The sequence below is a fragment of the Poecilia formosa genome, unplaced genomic scaffold (assembly GCF_000485575.1).
Source record: "Poecilia formosa unplaced genomic scaffold, Poecilia_formosa-5.1.2 Scaffold125, whole genome shotgun sequence".
Lineage (NCBI taxonomy): Eukaryota > Metazoa > Chordata > Actinopteri > Cyprinodontiformes > Poeciliidae > Poecilia > Poecilia formosa.
The window spans coordinates 641,301-662,281 of record NW_006800064.1 but is presented as its reverse complement, the minus strand read 5'-3'; the positions used below and the strand labels follow the sequence as shown (position 1 = coordinate 662,281).

At 40.5% G+C, this 20,981-nt stretch overlaps 1 protein-coding gene across 7 annotated transcripts in view; it reads left to right on the top strand.

Annotated features, from left to right (window-relative positions):
* mtss1la (MTSS I-BAR domain containing 2a) overlaps window positions 1-20,981 on the top strand; it is a 35,100-nt gene that overhangs the window by 902 nt on the left and 13,217 nt on the right. For 6 of the 7 annotated variants that reach the window (XM_007561339.2, XM_007561338.2, XM_007561337.2 and 3 more), the window contains exons 2-3: window positions 3,593-3,654; window positions 3,768-3,841. In XM_007561339.2, the coding sequence (XP_007561401.1) occupies window positions 3,593-3,654; window positions 3,768-3,841 (136 nt within the window). Of the gene's footprint in view, window positions 1-3,592; window positions 3,655-3,767; window positions 3,842-8,186; window positions 8,194-20,981 lie in introns of those variants that run through there. The other variant, XM_016676050.1, reaches the window with a different exon arrangement.

The following is a 20,981-nucleotide window of genomic DNA, read 5'->3' as shown; positions in this document are numbered from 1 at the left end:
CACACATCCAAAGAGTTCTTATATTCTTCTGGGTCATATAAGTAAGGCAGAAGATGCACACATCATTTTCAGTTATCACAACTCGAGGATGGTAGTGTGACATTTGACCCCAGACAATTGCTCCCTCTTTATCCTAATCTGGGAAGGACGCTCTGAAAGGAAATAACAGTTTCATCACCTCATCCTCTTGAGCAGAAACAGGCTTGAGAGGTTATTGATTGTGCTTCCTGATGTTTGGCCTTGTGCCAGTAAATCACTACCTTCAAAAGATGTTGCTTAGCGGCCAAGGCAAAAACCTTTGACCTCAAAATGTTGAACTGACTCATCTGGCAGATAACGTGTAATAAACAAGTTCTCATCTTTTTAGTGATATTAGCAGGACTTACTGAGATGCAAGTGTGTGTGTGTGTGTGTGTGTGCGTGTGTGTGTGTGTGTGTGTGTGTGCTGGGGGATGGGGGAAGGAATCAAGGAAGTTGTACCAGGGTGGTCTGTTGTTGTTCATGACAACAGATGGAAAGTGTGAACATATCCATCAGGCCTGCAGGCAGCTCCCTGCCTTCTCATTGTCTAGGACCCACATGGTGCTTGCAAACCACTCAGCACTGCAAACGAACGAAGCATCAAGTTGTGCGATCTGCCTCAGTGGTGCGTTTCTTATTGATCCAAAGCTCAAGGGACCTTTATACCATTGGGCCAGGCTATTTTCCAGAGACGATCGTTCATCAGGCTCAGATTAAATCAGCCTTCAGCTATTGGCTGCTCAGATTTAGTTTCCTACATTTCTCTTTTGTGCGGTGTGGTGCTTCTGTTAGGACCAGAGAGATGCTAGCTCTCAGATAGAGGCAGTCTGTGTATTGATAAGCAGCACAGATGAATGAGGTTAAAGCCCTTAGTCAGCACAGTATCGCTGACCGGTGTCTGAGAAAAAGGTCTGACCTCACTGCACCGCTGTGAGCTGGGCAATAGAGGCACGCTCTACCAATCATTGTTCTCTCCTTCATAGTGAACAATGACGAGGCACTGAGTAATCTTATTTACATGAATCTCATGCAGTTCACTTGGACAAACTCAAGACAACCTGTGCCCCACGTGTACTGAACTTTACAGACTTGGAGGGATAGCAGTTAATGTCTTACCTTTACTAAGCAACTCTCTTGGCGTCTTTGTCAAACATAAATTCAGATTAGTTTGTCCTGGAGCCTGAAGCTAATGGCGGTTCAAAGGGAGCCAAGACCAACGTAGACTTATATTGTCTCAAAAAAAAAAAACCCTCCAGACTAAAACATCATAATGGTTTATAAGAAAATGATCCCATAAGCCTTTAAACAGGTGGATGCATTGGACGGTTATTTATAAAGATGCCAATGATTATTTACATAGTAGGTGGAGGTAGATGTTTGTATGACATGGATTTCCATGTGTTGAAAGATGTTAAACATTTATGGTTAGTCTAGCTGCCTCATAGTAAAGTAAAACAATATCAAATTCAATAGAGAAGGGTTCACTTAAACTGCTGTGTTACTTTAGTAACTACATGACATGTAAAACTGTCATGGAGTTAGTTCAACAGAAAGCAGTTTTAAAGAAAACAATGTTCTCTTCACATAGAAAGATCAACTCTAACCTGCTCCAACCTAAGTAATGATGGATTCTGGGTAAATTACCAGGGCTCTAACAATACATGCAGTTAATGAAAAGAGCATATTAACGAGTTCTCAAGCAAGACACTAGACTATACATCTTTTTTGGGTTTTTGCAAATCAAGGTTATAAATGGTGCTTTGAGGAATCTGTAATCAGTGTTTAAAAATATATATATATATCTATATAGATCTATATATTTTAGATCTGTCCACACTTTTCAAATGTGGCACTAATGCCCAAAGACATAAACTACATTTAACAACTATCCCTTTAAGTCTCTTAAGTTCAGCATACAAATGAAGGTTATCTGAAACCAGGTGAACTGCATGAACATCATGCAAATAAAGACACTTGCTGCTCGATCGTTGTTCACACTGAAGAGTGTTGGGCTGCTAAAAGTTCAGCTAAAGCTGGTTGAAAAGGCATTAACAGTGTTTTACTCAGTTCAACGGAACAAATTCCACATAGGTATTGAAAAAATGTTTTCCTTAAAAATGTTAAATAGCTTTTTAGTCGACTACATTTACATGAGATTGAGTAAAATGTTGTAGGACTTAATCATCTAAAACCAAAGTAAATCTAAAATGACAACAGGTGTGCTGTCAGAATCGGTATCGACTTAAAAATCCTTAACCTTCCCTCTAATATTTGTGGTACGACCGGCCCCTGTTGGTTATATAACAGTCTGACGAAGCTAAAAGGGAAAGAAATAAAAGAGGAGTGGGAGGTGAGGGAACAGTTGGTGAAAGGTTGAAGTGATGACAGCGGTGACTCATCTGAATTAGAACACCAATTCGATCAGATCCGAGTGGCACATTTTGATTACAGGCCTCTGCATGTTCCGGAGTGAAAGCTTTTGATTTTGTCCTTGAGGATCAAGGATAACGCTTTTACCCTCACCCTTCAGTGAAAGATGAGGGGAGGTGCAGCCTCTTTCTCTTCATCTAATGTATACCTTTCCATCCACTTCCCTGAAGTCATTGGGATGTGAATGAACATAATAATAATAATAATAATAATAATAATAAAAAAACATCAATGCCCTCCGGATGTCTTCGCCCAAGTCTTTAACTCTGGTTTCTCGGCTGTTTTGGCAGCGCGTACCTCCTGCCCCTGGGAGCCACAAACCTTACAAACTAATTAGGCACCTGTTGAAGCTAAGCATGAACAGAAAGCTTAGAAGGCGTCCAGGGAAGTTTTATTTTATTATTTTATGTTTTTCGAAGAGGATAACTCCTAAATCACTGTCGTAGGGAAATCCAAGGAAAGCTGGGAGTTAACCTCTGTCACTGCCAGAACAGAGGTTACACCAGAAACGATGAGGAGCGAGACACTTCCCAGATTGCCTCTTGGCTATATATAGTCAGAACGTGTAACCCCGGTTTTTTGGCCCATCTCCATTAAAGAGGCACACAGGGGTTATGCCTTTCCTCTCTTTACTCCAGGGCTCAAGCTATTGCTTTAATGGGATCTAGCCTTGAATGTGTTTTATGTTTGGCTTCTGCACTTCTAGCTCAAGGCAGAGTGTGATTATCCAGAGGTAAATCTAATCCAGATTTTTCAAAGACAAGTCCATCCTGCCAGGACGTAGAAAGCGATATGAAGAGTTTCAACGTGAACTCATCGTGTAAGAAGACGAGACGTATTGCCGAAGCTTTTGAAGACAAACCAGAAAGTTCGGGTTGTATTTCAGCTTGTTTCGAGCTCTGTGGGAAGGAGCCACGCTCTCTGACTTCTCACAGCCTTTCGCAGATTTAAATCTACCCTGTTGTCCGTTTAAATGAACATTTTGTCACGTTGCTCCAGACTTTCCCCCTTTGATGGAACATTATGTCTTCATAAAATCCCAACACGTGCTTACTGTGTGTGTGTTTAACAGAGTGTGCTTTTGCACTGTAACGTCCTTGCTCAGGTACTGGCAAACTTTTCCATTTTGCTTTCTCACCAGAGCTCCTACCCCGTGTGGGAAGATTTCAGTGCCAAGGCTACAAAGCTGCACTCTCAACTCAGGTGAGACGTTGGTCTGGATGAACAGTAACCCTCAGTGGTGAAAACTCTTATGCAATGTTTACAGACTCTCTGTGCAATCAGAGTACGGTGAACATGTGTCGTTGTGTTTACAGGACCACTATTCTGGCAGCTGTGGCCTTTTTAGATGCCTTTCAGAAGGTGGCAGACGTGGCTACCAACTCTAGAGGTAAGGGCTCAGTTCATACCTATGTCTTATTGCACCAGAGAGAGTTTTGGGTGGGGATCTGAGAAGAAAAAGAAAACAATTACAATATTGATGAACATTGCAAAAACAAATTTGCTTGTAAATATATTGCAATTTCCTCCATCTACTATTTTTTGATATCCTTACCACTGTCTGTGAAATTTCACATATCAGTGACTGAATTCTGTATTTTACATGTTTTGACAGAATTTGTAAAACTCTGTTTGACTGAACAAACTCTAATATGTAGATGCAAAGTCAGTGCATAGTGGTCTACCTCATAGTTCATCCAAGCAGTCCTTTGCAATTGCATTACTACACATATTGATATTGAGATAACACCTGCAATTTTATATATTGTGCAGCTCTGATTAAATGATGGGTTGAGATCATAAGGTGTTACACATCAGTTTTTGTGTTTTCTTACTTACTGAAGAAAGATTTCATGTCACCATGAGCTCATTTTATTGGGATTTCTGGAAAGCAAACAAGCTAATTAGACGTAGCCTGTCGTATCTGATTCATCATCTGATTAGGTGGATCAGCTGATCATGATATTTTTAAATACAAGACCGTGAAAGGACAGGAACTTCTTACCATTCCACCATCTTTAGTGCAGCTCAGTAAACTGGTATGAACTTTTAGAGTTTGAGATGTTTTAAACCGCTAAATTCGCTAAATTACGCAGACTCTTGTTCCACTACGCCAACAGATTTACCCTCTCAACAAACTCAAAGTAATGTGACGTTCTCCTGCTACATGCAAGGAAACTGTTATTGATAATGTCTGTACTTTAACTATCTTACCTAATTAGAAAAAAAACAAAAAACAAGTTCAAGTCCTTTGTTCACTCACCAATAATGTTGTGGTGGACATGGAGTATTCCTTTTGTTAACAGTGACAAACTCTCAGTAGTATGTGCAGGACGACTTTTAATTCACTGCTGCCACATGGTTAAGATTAAAGAAGCTGCTCTCATGTTCTCATCATGCCTCACTTAAAAAGTGCAGGGGCTTTCTCATGGTTCTGAAGATAAACTCATGTCTTGAGCAGCTAGCTGAAGTACAAGGCTGACCATAGCTTGTTAACTCTCTGTGTAAATGCCATGTATTGATTATTCACCTACTAGTACATTTTAATGTGGTTCCTGTTAATTATAGCCTGACCACTGCCTTCCTGTGCAACTCTGCTTGATTAAAATCTTGCTCAGACAGTCTGGGGTTTCTCCCACTGACTTGGATTTCTCTTGTAGAATTTCTTTCGGGCCAATCAGCAAACAGAAGGAGAAGTTGTGAAAGATGACGTTGATTTTCTGCGCTGGTTTAGATTTGCAGCCTGCCTGTAGTTTTAGCAGTGGCAGCAGCTGGAGGAAATGAAAGAAGCTGTTAGGTCCATGTTGGTTACTCTTCCAAATATTGAATTAATATTGAGAGTCGCCTTGTTCGGTTAGCTTCATAGCTATGAACTGGTGCGCTACACACGTCTCGTGTAAATCTTGGTGATTCGGCCACATTTGCTTCGTCCAGATCCTCCGGATCGTCTGGACAAAGCAAATGGCATATGTTTTACCTGATGCATTCAAAAAATATCTTTGATTTTTTTTTTTCTGCTTCTACATTTTTAAATTAACTGGCATATAATACGAGACCTTTTATCTAAAAAAATATTCATATTTGTTGCAGTACGGCGTTATGTTTTCACCATTAAAACCACCAATAGAGAATATTGTGGAAAAAATTTACTATGTTTTCTTTTGTTTTGAATTTTTAACTTGAATTTACTAATTTAAATTATGAGATTAAGATAAAAACAGTTTCTATGTTTAATGAAATCTGGACCTAGAGGACCAGGCTTATTAAGCATGTGATGATCTATCAAATCTTTTTTTTTTATGATATGTGCTAGAAAACATTAACTAGCAGACTATTCGGTTGATTTAAAAAATTCTACACGTCTTCAGATAAATCAGACAATGTTTTTTCACAACAAAATGTGGCTGTTAGGAATGGAAGAAGAAAAAAAAAACACATCATAAAAAGATAATAAATCTGGGCGCATTTCCTTTATTTTGTTAAAATAAAGGAAAAGGAAAAAGAAAATCCCTTTTCAACCCAGAATAGCATATAAAAATCTCTCTCCGAGGTAATTCTGCAGTCAGTAACATAATCACCAATTAAGTTTGTGGAGCAAAAGAAACGACTTCAAATTCCTGGAAGGAACAGAACCACTAATGCCTATCAGTGCAGCTGATATAAAATGACTGAGGCTACACCACCAACAGGGATGTGAGGTGGAGGATAGTCATGGACTCATCCAGCGGTTATTAAAAAAAATCCTCCGTCTTTACCCTGAGCCAATACCTAGGATTGGATCAACACTGAGACAATTTCTTCACTCCTTAAAGCAAAGCGAAGGCTTAAAGCTGACAAGCCATTACATTTCTTTGAGCTGCACAGTTTCTATATGCAATGTTAAACATAGGTCTGTGTGAACTATAGTTCAATATTAAAAAGTATAGTTACTTAGTTTTTTTTTTTTTCCACATTTATACACATGGTAGCCTTTTAGTGCGACATGCTCAAAAGCCTCTAATCACTGTCTTATTATGCTAAGAAGAAAGAAGTGGAAAGCAGCTAAAAGTGGGGAGAAGCAGCTCACAGAAATAAAAAAAAAAGAACTTATTGTTTTTCAGTCGTCTGCTTTGTCACCCTGCTCGTAACGGCAGAGAGGCTGGCTAGAAGGACGCTGATTGACACAGATTTCTTTGGACCTGATCGTCGAGAGCAGTATGTAGGTCAAAAAAAAAAAAATCCCACTAACCCGCATGAGCGTGCAAAGGCTTTTGACGTTCTCCCAAGCACAATCACACACACACACACACACACACACACACACACACGTATGTTCAGAGTGTGACAGCTGGTAGCCGGCCACCTGACCCCACAGGTCACATACCAGTGCGCTTTTAAATGCTTTGTGGCAGCACCAGCCTGTCTTTACCAGTCGCTACCATAAAGGGATCTCAGCAACACTATTTCCATTTCCACACTGTCACAGCCATTGATCCCATATACCCTCTAGTAGCTCTTACCTTTATTAACTTGGTTGTCTTACTAAATAATTACTGGAGAGGAAGCGGAAGTGTTCTGCAGGGCGGAGCGAGGCAGACTTGGCTTAACCAGTCCGTAGTGTGCTCCAGTAAAAATGGGGGTTCGGGCCACTGCATAGGCCGAGACTTCAAAGGAGAAATGAAGGCCAGACAGCCGAATGATAGATGGCCCAAAGAGAGATGAGAGAGATGAGCAAACTGAGTTTCGCAGCTGGAGATGCATAACATCCCTGTAAGTGTGTCACTCATACACCCACTCACTCCTCTGCTCCTCCACGAGGAACATTAACTGAAGGATTAATGTCATCCTTCTTAGGCCACGGACTATATGAGCGACGAGAGACTTTCAGAGCAATTAAAAGAGAAACTAATGAAACATGGCTGACGCTCAAACAGAGCAAACGGTTTTTCTAAAAGGAAGACGCTGATTTTTTTTTTTTTGTTATAACAACAGTGAGTTTTAGATTTGTTTGCCGGTGCGCAATAATAGAAAGTAACATGACAATGCGATAATATTGTTGAATATTATATCGGTTACAACCCATTCACATTTCACTCACACCACTACTCTCTCTTTTCAATCTTCACAGTGGTGTTATCTGTCGATGTAAGATCTTGGTGGCTGCAATCTATATCAGATACGGGCATAAAGAACCATGAATGTCGATGCCAGACATATTATTTACATGTAGAGTTTAAATGTTATGGTACCAGGAATATTTTAGGATACTACATATTGCTTCCTTTGCTGTTAGGATTCTGCACACATTGATAGTTAGATGAGGACTGTAATTCAGTATGTTTTGTAGCTGTAAATTGCATATTCTGTATATTAATCAATGAGACACTCCATATGAATCTGTCTTTTATGAGTTTTCAGAATCAGCATTAGTCGCTTCTCATAAGATCCAAGTCATTAAAGAAAATACATTTATCAACATCAAGTCTTAGTCATATTAGCATATTTATGCATGTTTTAACTGTGGCTTAAGGCTTCTTGAAAGTCCAGTGCAGGTAGTTGTGTGGAAGCGTGCAACAAATTAGCATGATATTTTTCAAGACACTAAACGGTAACAAAAAAAAAAAAGAGTTAATCTTAAATTAACTTTGAAATGCTCAGCTGTTTTCCTGCAGTTGCATGCTGTTCTAAGATGTTGCAACTTTTCAACTAGGCCATTTTTTTTTTTTTTTTTTTTTTTGGCATCTGAATTTGCCAAGTGGACATGTGAGTAAACCAGAAGCAGCATGGTCTATGGCTTATGTCCGTTGCATGAAATGTGTTGGCTTGTGGAAAAAGTTGCATTTTTGTGCTACATTGAAAATAATTCTTTTGACCCACTTTGTTACCTTGGAAATAAAGCTGAATTTAGTTGACTTAAACATCTAAAACCTCAGACGTTGATGGAATCTGAACTTTGACATAGAAAATAGTGTGCATAGCGTGAAGACGACACGCCCAGGTGAAACATGGCAGTGGAAGCATCATGCTTCCAGGACAGGAAAAACAAAAAAAAAATGCTAGAATTGTCATTTTAACATGCTAAAAAAAAAGTAGAACTCAAAATCATCTGCACTATGTTGCAATCCATTTGCAACACCTTGCAAATATTTTATTGTTTTTACATGGAAGAAGGTGTTCTGGCCAGATAAGAAAAAAGCAAATAAACAAACAAACAAACAAACAAACAAACAAACAAACAAAAAAACATTTCATGCTACCTAAACAAAAAAACGTGTGGAAGAAAAATAAATGTCAATGTTATTGCTTCTTCTTGCAACAACAAAAGAAAAACAAGCAATTTGGCACTGCTACTTATTTGCAAAGTTTCTGCTAATTATTTAGAATTTGGAAACACCAGATATGGATGACTTGCAAAATGTCTCATGTGGTTTTATAATTTATCTCAGCCATTCAAATTTTATTGTGAACACTACAAAATCTTTTACAGTGCTACAGAAGTTTTACATGGGCGCCAGTACATGCATTTTTAATGCTAATTATTATTTCATTATTATTTGTTTTTAATATACGGAATGTGCAATTTAAAGATTAATAGTTTACTCGCATCGCTTCTTTTAAAAACCCCCCAGTAGGTTAAGTGATTACAATGTGCTTACTGACAATTTTTCTCCCAATTTTAAAAATGGTTGATCTTTCAGTACACACTGTGCACTTTTATGCTCTCTGAACCAGTCTGCCATTTTAGCTGCATTGCTCCTGTGGGAGCCGTTTTCTTCTTTGCATGATCCAAACTCTGTAATTAATTTGGCAGCAGGAATGTCGATATTCACTAAAACTAGCCTGCGCTGCTCAAGAGTAATCCTTAAGTATCTGCCTGCTTGTTTCATGACCGCAGTTTGACGGCTTTGACCTTTTGACTGCTGTTACATTGTTGTAAAATGTTCTTAAGAAAACACCCTTGCCACAATGTTCTCGTCTTCACAGTTTAGCCCTGACAGCTGTTCAACAACTTAAAGTTGCTTGCACACCATTTTCTGTTTTCTGTCTGTGTGGCTCTTTTTCTTTGGCCTCTGCATGTGTGTGTGTGTGTGTGTGTGTGTGTGTGTGTGTGTGCTCTTCTTTTTTTGTCCATGGGTCTGTCTGCCTGCCTGCGGTGATCTTATTTGTCCCGGTGTCTCCCATAAAGCCATATAGGGCTGAACGCACCAGGGGGGAGTCTTGCCCTCGGCTATGAACTGCTAGCCGCCATCGCTGTCACCCTGATCCCCGTACTTGTGTTGGGGGACGAGTTGCAGCTGCTGACACAGCTGGAGGTTTCATCGCATTCTTCTGCCGCCTGCTTTAATCCACCTTTAACATGCTCGCCCCTTCACCCCTTTAACTCTCGCGTTCTCAAAACTGTGCACATTTCCCTGCTCGTCCGTGCCAAGGCAGGCAACACTTCCCCTCATTCAGTACTTCCCGATTGATCCAGGGGGGAGAGGTCAGGGAATGAGAACGGATTTTATGATTTCCTGTCCTAACTTTTGGTACTGTCTTTCACTGTGAGGGCAGATTTGCTTTAATATAAAACCTGTGAAAACTATATTAGGTTTCAGATCCTCCAGATGGTGACTCTTTCCACATATAGAAACTCCCGTTGTCTGTACTTCTGTTTGGGTTTCCTCTCGCTTGTGTTGTGAGTTTTAAGAGTTTATAACTACGGTCAGGGCTCTGGCGTCAGCGTCTGTGTTTTATGGAGCAGCTGTATGAGTTGGCTGCCTGTGCATTTTGGCTCTGGGTTTGACAGTTTCTCCACGCCATGTTGATGGATCTTTGTCTGAAGGCACGTCTGAATCTGCAAGACTAGAAGCCCTCATCTGTGTTCAATAAGGGTTCGTAATGGCTAAAACTATATTAGCAGGGTGTATTTAGAGAATTTAAAGCTTATGGAGACACATGTTTCATGTTTCGACACCTTTCTTTTTTTTTTTTTTTTTGGAAGTTTGAGGCCCAGTTTGCTTCTTAAAGGGCAAATAACATATTCAAGAGGCGCAAAACCAGTGGCTTCGTTTGAGACACATGTTGAAAGATAAATCATAGTCATTCTTCACACTGTTTTTCAAAGCAGATAAATAATAAAAAAAAAAAAAAAACTTCTTGACATATTGACCAAATTTGTCAAAACGTCAACAATTCCACCAGGGAATGTAATCATATGAGCACAACTGGGTTTCTATTTACTAAATGTCAGAAAATCTAGCAAGAAAATGATTTATTGCTTATTTTTTATAACTTTCTTTGAATTAAAATGTTTAGACACAGAATGATTACTATCTCTTTAAATAATGAAGGAAAGTCCAGATGATGATGTCATGAATTTGGGAACTTTTGATAGGTTAATTTGAGTTAATTAGATGCACACCTGTGTTTAGGCCACACCTGGAACACACTCCATTTTTCTTTGAAGTTAATGGTCAAATCAGCCAATTTATTTATTTCAAACAGACAAAAAGAAAAACAGAAAAAGAAAGTGAAACAAATCATCATGCCCACTGACATACAATTTTACACACTGAATGACACTTAAACCTCACTTTCTCATCCTTCATTTTTAGTATCAACAATAGCATTTTCGGTCTTTGAGACAGTCATCCTATTCAACATATTTCCCAATAAGCTTCTTTTTGAACAGTTTCTTAAGCTGGTTTATGTTTGTACTTTATCTGATCTCATCATTTAATCCATTCCATAAAACTACCCCACAGACTGATGTACAAAAACTCCTTTTGGAAGAAAACCATGGAGTTGCACAAGTCTGGTTGATCTTTGGAAGCAATTTTCAGATGGTTGAAGGTGCTACATTCATCTGTTGAAACAATTATAGACGTGATGGGAATATCCAATCAACTTACCACTGAAGAAGGAGACAGGTTCTGAGTCTGAGATGAATGTGTTTTGGTTCAGAATGTGCAGAACAAAAGCCAAATAACTTTTGGAAATGCTGAATGAAGTGGTAAGTCATTATCCGCAGTGAAACATGTCCTGCGTCCACATGTGCTGAAAGGCCTTTCAGAAAGGAAGGAGCGTTTACTTCAAAGGAAACATAAAAGAGCCAGATTGCAGTTTGCACAATCAGAGGGACAAAGATTTATTTATTTATTTATTTTTAATCTTAGGGACGTATCCTGTGGTCTGATGAAACTAAAGTGGAACTGTTAGACTATATGGGTCTCTGTTACATGTAGAGGAAAAACTGGGTGCTTGTACCATCCTAACTGTTGAGCATGGGAGTGGCAGTATCATTCTGCTGGGTTGTTTTGCTGCAGGAGAAACTGGCACCCTTTGTTCATTCAGGAGGAATGGGCCAGAACTCCAACAAAACACTAATGTGAATGTGTCTTCCTGAGAGGAAAAAGTTACAAAACGACGTACTCCAGTTAATGTTGTGTATTATTATGTATTGCTTTTGCTGCTGTAACTGTTGTACTTCTGTTTCACTTTTCAGCTTTTCAGCATTTTCCATTTTCATTTGTGGTTGAATAAAATAAACTGAACTAAACCTGGGAGACTAAGGTTAATGGCCTGTGACTGCATACCATACACACTTCATTTTTTTTTTTTTTTTAGGTGGGTGATGCTTGGTTGGTTGGGGTGGTAGTTGACCTGGATGGGGGTTGTGGTTGGTTGCCCTGGGATTTCCACAGCTCTGGGTATCCAGGGTAGGCAGAGGCGTCGAGCTAATCCTCTTAGCCCCACTCAGTAATACACAGACAGAGACTGCCTTCACTTGCTTTCCACATCAGCCAGCTCCAGCTTTAAAAATTCACACTCTTGGATCATTGACCAGGCTGCTGTGCTCTGCAAGTTTGTCCTTCCTAATAAAACGCTCTGTTCTGAGCACCTGCACAGCAAAGCCCACAGAGTACACTCACATAGACCTACAGCATGTATTTTTATCTTCAAAAGCACTTTACTTTTACTTCCATTCATTTTTTTTGTTTGTTTAACCTAACCCTAAACTCGGGTCACGCAATACTCCTGAACCTAACCCCTAACCTAACAACAGCAGGTCTTTTATGGGGCCTGGGCTTTGGGCCCCATAAGATGCAGTGGATCCTCACAACATAGTGTTTGTTGGAAAAATGTCCCTCACACGGTGGGAAATGATAACGCACACACACACACCATAACAGAAACATACATCCACATAAGCACAGACAGGATGTTCCTGGGCCATTGAAAACCTTCGCCAGCTTCCTCTGCCTCCTCTCTCTCTCTGGTACAGTGGAGGTATGCTTGTAGATCAGTGTGTCAGCGAAGCCATAATCTGCTTGGCTGCTGCACTTCTCTGGGTTGGCAGATGGAGCGGATATCCCTACCCGCCATCTGGACACCCTGGCATGGAAGAGATGTGGTCGTGGCCTCGCGCTGAGCAAGATCAGGGGATTACTGCTTCCCCCTCTATCCAAGCTATTTGTACAGGCTTGTCAAATAATGAGCACACCCTTGTGATCAGCAGCAGAACAATCATCAAGCCAGCTTTTTGTTGTCCAAGCTTGATACGAGCTTATTCTGTAATCTCAGAACCAGAACCAGGGGTTAAAGTCTGGAGTTATTGGTTGAAATTGTCTGATAAGATTATATATCTTGAGAGTTTTGGATTATTTTCATTATGTGAGATAGAGAAGTTGAAATGTTATGGCCAATGTCAGGGCTGCTCTGGTCATATGCTGCTTTAACAGGTAATCCCCATCCATCTTCCTTCCTCCGTTTTCCGAAGGTATACCCACAGCATGATGCAGCCACCACTCTACTTTACTACAGGGAGGATGCTCATTTTTGTTTTTGTCTTATTAAAAGACTTTCTTCCAATTGGAGATACTTTTTTTTGGAGTGGACAATAATAGTGCTACAATAATAATGTGTGTTTTCAGGCTAAAGACAGTGCAGTGTGGCACTTCAGCAAATGTCCAGAGATCAAAAACAAACTCAGGACAACCGTGACTATAGTTTCTGCACACAGTGCGCCTGCGTTATAAACTAATCCTGCTATGGTATCATAGCAATATTGATCAATATTTAGGGTGCGATGATTGCGAGTTTCATCTCAGAGTAACTCCATGCTGAAGAGGGAGGTGGACGTAATTACATTACTTTACTGTATGTTTAGCCAAACCGTTTCAGTGCCACTGACAGACTGCGGGCAGATTGTTTTTAGCTGAGAACAGTATGATTACGAGGGCTATAAAGCAGTGCAGCTTGAGTCATCACGTTGAACTGACTCACAAGTTTACCTTTGTAAGGGGGTTTCTCTCTCTCCCTCAAAGATTTAACTGATCCATTACCGTTAGATTTAAACATCCCCCACAAGGCAAGAGATGTCGTCAACCCACTGCGGATTGCTTCCATTAACTGAGCGTTCGCTTGTTCTCTTGTTCTCTTGCTCTGTTTCCTGTTTCCTTTTCTTTCTTTCTTTTTTTTTTTGTTGTCATGTCCAATAAAATGCACATCTGGACAAGGGTTAACAAGTATTTTTAGCAGCATTTACGTTGCAGAACAGGAAGCTCCTCCAGCAGGGAAAAAACATCTCTGTTCTTCTCCTGCGCCTATTGAATCACGTCCTAATGCACACCAGACCATCAGCACTCACCAGGGGCTGTCTTTGGGTGTTTCTGGTTGAGAGGTGAAGCTTGTTGTGCTTCTTGTCTGGCCAGGCAACAATGGGATGACTGTGTGTGTGTGTGTGTGTGTGTGTGTGTGTGTGTGTTTGACGGTGTTTGCGTGAGGGACACTAAAACAATCGATCCTGAGACCACTTCCTCTGCGTCCTCGTTGTATTGTTGTTGATTAGAAGAAACATTCCACAGTTTGAATAAGGATGCGACACAAAAAGCTTAGAATGAGTGTCTGAGTTTGGCTACAGACACTAATGACAAGCGCGTCTATTTAAACACTCGATTGAAAATATTTTGAGCCTCTGAAGTGTTGGGACGGATTTTCTTTCCACTGCGATGGAAGCTAAGATTTCGTGAATCAGCAGATGCACGAAGTACAGAAAAGTTTCTGCTTAATAGTAATCTGTCATTACTCTCCATTTGAAGTCTAAAGTTGAAATTTGAGTTGAAATTATAAAAATAATAGCTGGTCACAACCTGCATCCTGCATCCTAAATGTAGGAGGACAAACCAACTACGGTACGCTAACAGTTTGAATCTTCCAGATGATGAAGCTGTTCAACAACAACCCAGAACAGCAAGGGAAGCAGTTCAATGTGCCACGGCACATCAGTCCATGTTTCAGTCGTTACCATGACAACCCTGGATACGGGCTGGTATAGAAAGATGTTTGACCAGGGGCCTGACATAGAAATCATGCATATTATGCTTAAAACCTGTTGTGGCACAAGATAGTATTATTTAACTCGAGGAGCCTGATGTTTGTTCATAATTTTAATATTTTCTTGTCTAAGCTTAAATTATGAAACTGAAATACAAAAATGTTTTTCAAAATTGTTTCATGTTTGAAAGTTAAAACAATATATGTATGCATAAAATGCTGCTAAATGTAAGAACGTGTTGATATTCTCTTGCAATGCTGAATGCCGTTTTAAGACTATACTAGTGTTAACAACGTATAGGTCTCTGTAACATCAGTTCTTCTTGCTCTCCTGGTCAGTAAACCTCAAACAAAGAGCCCTAACAGGACACTTGGTAATCATCTTCCAATTGCTGGACAGTTGGTGGTTTGACCTTTCACCCTGTCACATGCTGTCCTGGGATAAGACAGTGAATGTCCCACTGCCTCCAATGTACTTAGTGGAGACTACTCCGTGCTACATATGCTGTAAACATCCTCTTCTGGACGTGATGCATTCAAAACAATAAAAAAACAAAAAACAAAAAAACAATGAAGCCAGCAACATTTATTGAAGTCCAGCTCAAATGTAGTAGGAAATGTCAACATGATGATCGCGGATTGAAGGCTCGCTTTCTTTAAAAAAACTCACAAAGTTCCTCTTGAAGAACTTTTATTTGATTTTCTGAAGCCCAGTTAGGTCAAAGAAAAAAGAAAAAAAAACGACGTGTGATTATTTCAGCCAGTCAAACCAGTACAGTCGAGGATTAAAGCGAATCCTGGGTTGAATTCTTTCATTCTTTATGTCAATACTGAGTGGTTTATCAAAAGACACATGCTGTCCGTTTCTGACATCTGCAATCTATGTCCGCATGAGGCTGCCTTACCCACCGCTCATTCCAGTTGAGATCAGAGGGTATTGGTCTCTGACCAGGAGGCGCAGTGGAGGCTCTTTTATTTATGACCTGAACTCCCCCTACTGTGCAGACGCACTGGAAACCCAGCTGCGCTTTGAAGCAAATTATTGATGATGTGGATTTATGATGATTTGTAAAGGTTTTAAAGTCAGAAGTTTCAGCCGCATGTTTGTTAAGCTCACAAAATCAAAGCAAGTGGCTCTTCCCTGTTGTGGAGTAATTTCGCCGACTTGAAGTAAAGTTTGGGTAGCACAGAAAAATCTTCGATTATCTAATTTAATTCACTTGATCTGGGACTCGGTGCGGGCACCTGCAGCAGCCGCTCCCTGACTGGTCAGATGCACCTCCGACTGGGAGCATGTACCCTCTTTCATCTTCGTCTCTCCTCCGGTTTCATCCCACAGCCCTTTTCATCCATCAGTGGCCTCCAGTGTGTCCCTGCCAGTTCACTCTCTGCTTCCCTTAAAAAGGAGGAGGTGGGGTGGGGGTGTGGGGGGTTAAAGGCAGCAAGCTTAACTGTCTGTGCCAGCCGCTGTCAGCTCCCACATCCAAGGTGCTAACGTTGGAAAGAATTTTCGTAGCTCAACGGAGTCTGTTTGAAAGGCTGGCCGAAGTGAAAAGACTTCGTATTCCTAGAAATGTTTAACACCTGGGGTTTTTTTCTATGCCTCTTCTTGTGGATCAGTCTTTATTGACAGTCTGCAGAGAAAGGGGCAGCCCAGACTAATGCAGTAAAGTTGTATTAAGACTTAAAATTTGGAGAAAACAGAAGTCTGTCTGCAGAAGAATCTGTCAGCTGAAGCATCAATGAAACCTGAGTTTAACACCAGGCTTTAGATGTTGGGCGAGAGAGAGGGAGATAGTTAAGCTCCCATGTTGAAGACATCAAGGAGTGAGGCCTGTGGCAGTTTAGCTCCTGGTAGTATAACCCCCTATAAAGCAGGGCTATTAAAATGCTCCTCCTTTCACACGGTGTCTGGAGAGTTAATCAGAACCAGAGCACTGGACAGAACAGCTAAGAAAAATGCTCAGGCCACGTTTTGGAGTTTGTGGAAACTGGAGCTTGAAAGGTTCAGGTAAAAATCTCACCTGTTAGGCAGAGAACCATGCAAAGATGTTCACTTTTTTGTGATAAACTAACGCAAAGTAGTGGATATTTGTGAAGTTAAAAGAAAATTTATAAATAAACACCTGAAAAGAGTGACACATTTGTGTTCCCTTTTACTCTGATGCCCCAGATAAAAATCCAAAAGCTGAAATTGCCTTCAAAAGTCATCTGGTTGTGAAAAAAAAAAAAACTTTCTATTTGGGATAAAATCCCAGTAGGAATGCTTCATTTCTGTGTAGACCAGGATTGAGGTTTAAAGATTTGTTTTGTGTAGCTGTAAAGATTTGCTTATTTTTTAGCAACAGGTATTATTGGTTTTTCCAAAGTACCACCATATGGGGGACACATTTAAATGGATGCCACTTTTTAAATTGGCATTTGTGAATAAAAAACTGATAACTATGTTTCTTTTTTCCTACCACTTCACAATTATTTACTTTAAAATACATCAAATTTGTGGTTGTAATGTAACAAAATGTGAAAACGTTCAAGCAGCAATAATAATCCCTCATAATGGAATATGTTTTAAAATAAACACGTCATCTTTAACTTGTTCTGTAACTAAGATGACCAAAACATTCCTGATCTGAATGTGTTTATATGAAGACAAAAATAACATAAAAGAAACTTCTGAGCAAGAAAAATAAGCTTGTTTCAAGTAGATAATTAATGAATATTCGTACAAAAAGTACACTTTAGAAAAAAATGTCTTATTATAAGTGAAACAATCTGCAAGTGGAACTTGCATTTTTGTATCTATATTCCAGAAATGCTGACTTTAAAAGACTGATATCTTGCTGAAAAGTTACTTGTAAGTTATTTTTGTCTTATTTCAAGTGTACTAAGATATTTGCACAAGACAAATAGACAAAAATGCTTTGTAAGATTTTGTGTTGCATAGCAGCTCTCCTCAGTGCTTGTCTGTGTTTCGCTACATTCATGGACCGGTGGATGCATTGACCAACTCCCTAAACTCACATTTGGCTTATTAATGTCATTTTCTATCCTCACACACGTTTAACCAACTCCCAAGGGGGCCTAAAATCACCAGAGTAATAGGAAAATAAAACAAGTATCTCAAGAGGAAGTATTTGTCTTCAAAAAATAAAAAGGCAAAATAAGTTTTTTTTTTTTTGCCCTCCTTGTTATGAGCTTTTAGTGAAGCTAAGCCTCCCTCCTTGATCATATGTGTTTGCCAGGATTTCATGTAGCTACGCAGGTTGCTGTGGGAGTGAATCACTCCATCCCTGCTCATCCGGCTGAGGCCAGGGGCCAGAAAGTCTCTCGGAGACGGCCAGGAAGCCTCTGAAGCTCTCCAGGATGTAGCTGTCAGCTGATCCTCCGTTCAGGAGGGGGAGAAGGACAGGAAGAAGGCGGGAGGAAAATTGGCAGGTGTGGATAGGACGAGCGAGTGTGGGCTCTCTCTTTCCCCAGCTGACAGTAACATTGGCAAGGCTTGCTAAAGACGTATAAAAGCCCAGATTCTCTCTGTGTTTTTCTCCTGCTTTCCCTCGGCCTCCTTTGCTCCTGTAAGTACCGATCAGCTGCTCCGTCTGCTTTTGCTGAGGCAGATTTTTGGGGGAAAGCTGGGGCTGGCGGCACTTTAAACTCTTTAAGAAATCACAGTGACGGGGACGTACTGTCACGCTTCTGTTAGCTAAAGATATTTAGAATATTTTACATTTTTTATTAAGTCGCAAGTAATGAAATCAGTTGAAAGTGGGCTGCAAAAGAAGGTTTAAAATATGTCCATTTTAAACAGATGTACACAGTTCTCGTCCAAGTACGGGAGGTGAGCACAGAGCGACTGCTCCATGAAGAAACCGGTCTGACTCCGGGAGAGAAATGCATGACTCGATGCGTAGTTTTTAAAAAAGAGTTTGAGTTTTGTACATTGACTTCTTCTAAAGTGTGGCTTTCTTTACAGCCAAAGCTCGGTGCTTTGGCTCCATATGTTACTTCAGTCACTTCCTGGTACAAGAAACTTTCACCTCTAGCTCAGCCCTGTTGCTAAGTCACCTGGAAAAGCCCAACCCAGTCCCCGCTCCTCTCCCCAAAGCACCACACAGGCTCTGTTGAGTCTTTCTACAGGTGTTTGTTCAAATGTCTCTGTAAGACAGACTCGAAGTCTAGTCGCTGTCGTCTTCAGTGATACGGTTTGAAGCTTTGCAAGGCACATAGTCGAATGGAGCAGCATTTGTTTGGTAGAGTCGTGTTGCTTCTATGTCAGGTGATTTTTGAAAGCGTTGTGATATCTGGAAAGGATCAAAGCATGTCTGTGGACACCGTCTGCCAAGCACAGCTCCTTTCCCTTTCATGTTTTATCGTGGACGTTAGTGTTGGCCTCTGTTTCTCATTCTTAGCCAGTTTGAATGATGTTTTGCAAGCAGAGAGAACAGGAAAGGCAGAGCAGACATGGAAGAATAGAGGGATATCCCCTTACAGAGTTGCCTCCTTTTCCCTCCAGGATAGAAGGGTTGAGAACTTCGGAAAGGGTGGGGGGTTGGTAAATCACATCACCTGTCTGCATTCAAACTTCTGCACTCCCAAAGTAATTCATGAAGATTCATGCGGTAGTGTGTGTGCCTTTATGCATCCCCTCCCCTCTGACGCCTAAGTCATGTCCCGTTGCTCTGTTTTTGTGTGTGTGTGTGTTTGTGTGTGTGTGCTCATAGACATTCAGATTAGCCCTATGTGGCCCAGATTACAACAGGATCAGTGCTACCATATATTACACCAACCTCTGAGCTATCATCGGGACAGTGCGCCAGCGACAGCTTTAAGATCTTAAGACCCCATTTAATTACAGTTATACATACAAAGAGCAAAAGTACAGTAGCCATTTTACACAACCTGTTATTGAGAAATCTGCGTGCAGCATTGGAGCTTCGGATGGAAAATGGTTGTTTTGACAAGAATGAAAGGGGGAACATGGCTGTAGTCCTCAGGTACTGCGCCTCATTTGCTTCACACAAACACATGTGACATTTACGGGCTCCACTCTCCCGCTCAGATTGCGCCCATCTTGTGGCAGTAGCTGGTAATGCATCACTGCATGAGAAGCTTAACCTTTACCAGCTCGTTGTGTTTTTGTGCAGATCTGCTGTCAGGCTGTTAGGAGCCGTAAGCAGGATTTGACTTGGGGTCCTTCCAGCGAATATCAGTCACTACAGCTCAACTAACTTGCCATTCCCAACTTCCTTTTTCACATTTTGTCGTGTTACAACCACAAACTTCACTTTTTGGTATTCTGTGTGTCCAACATAAAGTGGAAGGAAAATGATTCATGCTTTGTATTTTTTATTTTTTTTTTTGTTTCCTAATAAAACCCAGGGAACTGTGGCATGTATTTATATTGAATTCTTCTGAGTCAACAATATTTTGCATAGCCATTTTTTTTTTTTTGCTATAATTATTTCTCCAAATCTTCAGGGCTATGTCTATACCAGCTCTGCATAGCAAGAGATTAATTTCCCATTCTTGTTTGCTCCTATGCAAAATGTCTCATGCTCAGTCGGATTTCATTAAGGGCATCTGTGAACATCATTTCACGTCTTGCCCACAGGTTCTAAATTGGATTTGGGTCTGGACTTGACTGGGCCTGTCTAACACCTGAATGTGCTTTGATCTGAACCATTCCACTGCAGCTCTGTTTGTATGTCAGGATCATTTTTCTGCTCGATAGATGAATCTCCACTTCATTCTCTGGTCTTTAGCAGCTCAAAGCTGGTTTCCTTTCAGCGTTGCCACATAATCAGCTCCGTCCATCTTCCCATCAAGTGTGACCAACTTTCCCACCATGCTGTGGCATCCCCACAGCATGGTGCTGCCCCCACAATACGTTAGCCTCAGGGTTTCCCCCAGTGTGTTAAAAGCCTGACGGGCCACCAGGCTTTACTTGTGTCCCCACCAGGCTTAGTATTGCATATTTATGTAGGTTTATTTTTTTTTTAATGTTTGCATTTTTTTAAGACTTTATAGTTGGTGTTCAGAGATTCACCTTCAAATCTTCCAGTAACACATAATTATCAAGTGATATTTTCAAATTTCCTGTCAGTTTTGAACATTTTTTAACTCAAAAACACGGCGAGCCGCTGGATGGATGACTGCCGAGCGTCCCAACCACCGGGCTTAGAAAGTTTTCTGGGGGAAACCTTGAGCCTGTTTTCATTGTTAGTTTTTTATTTTTT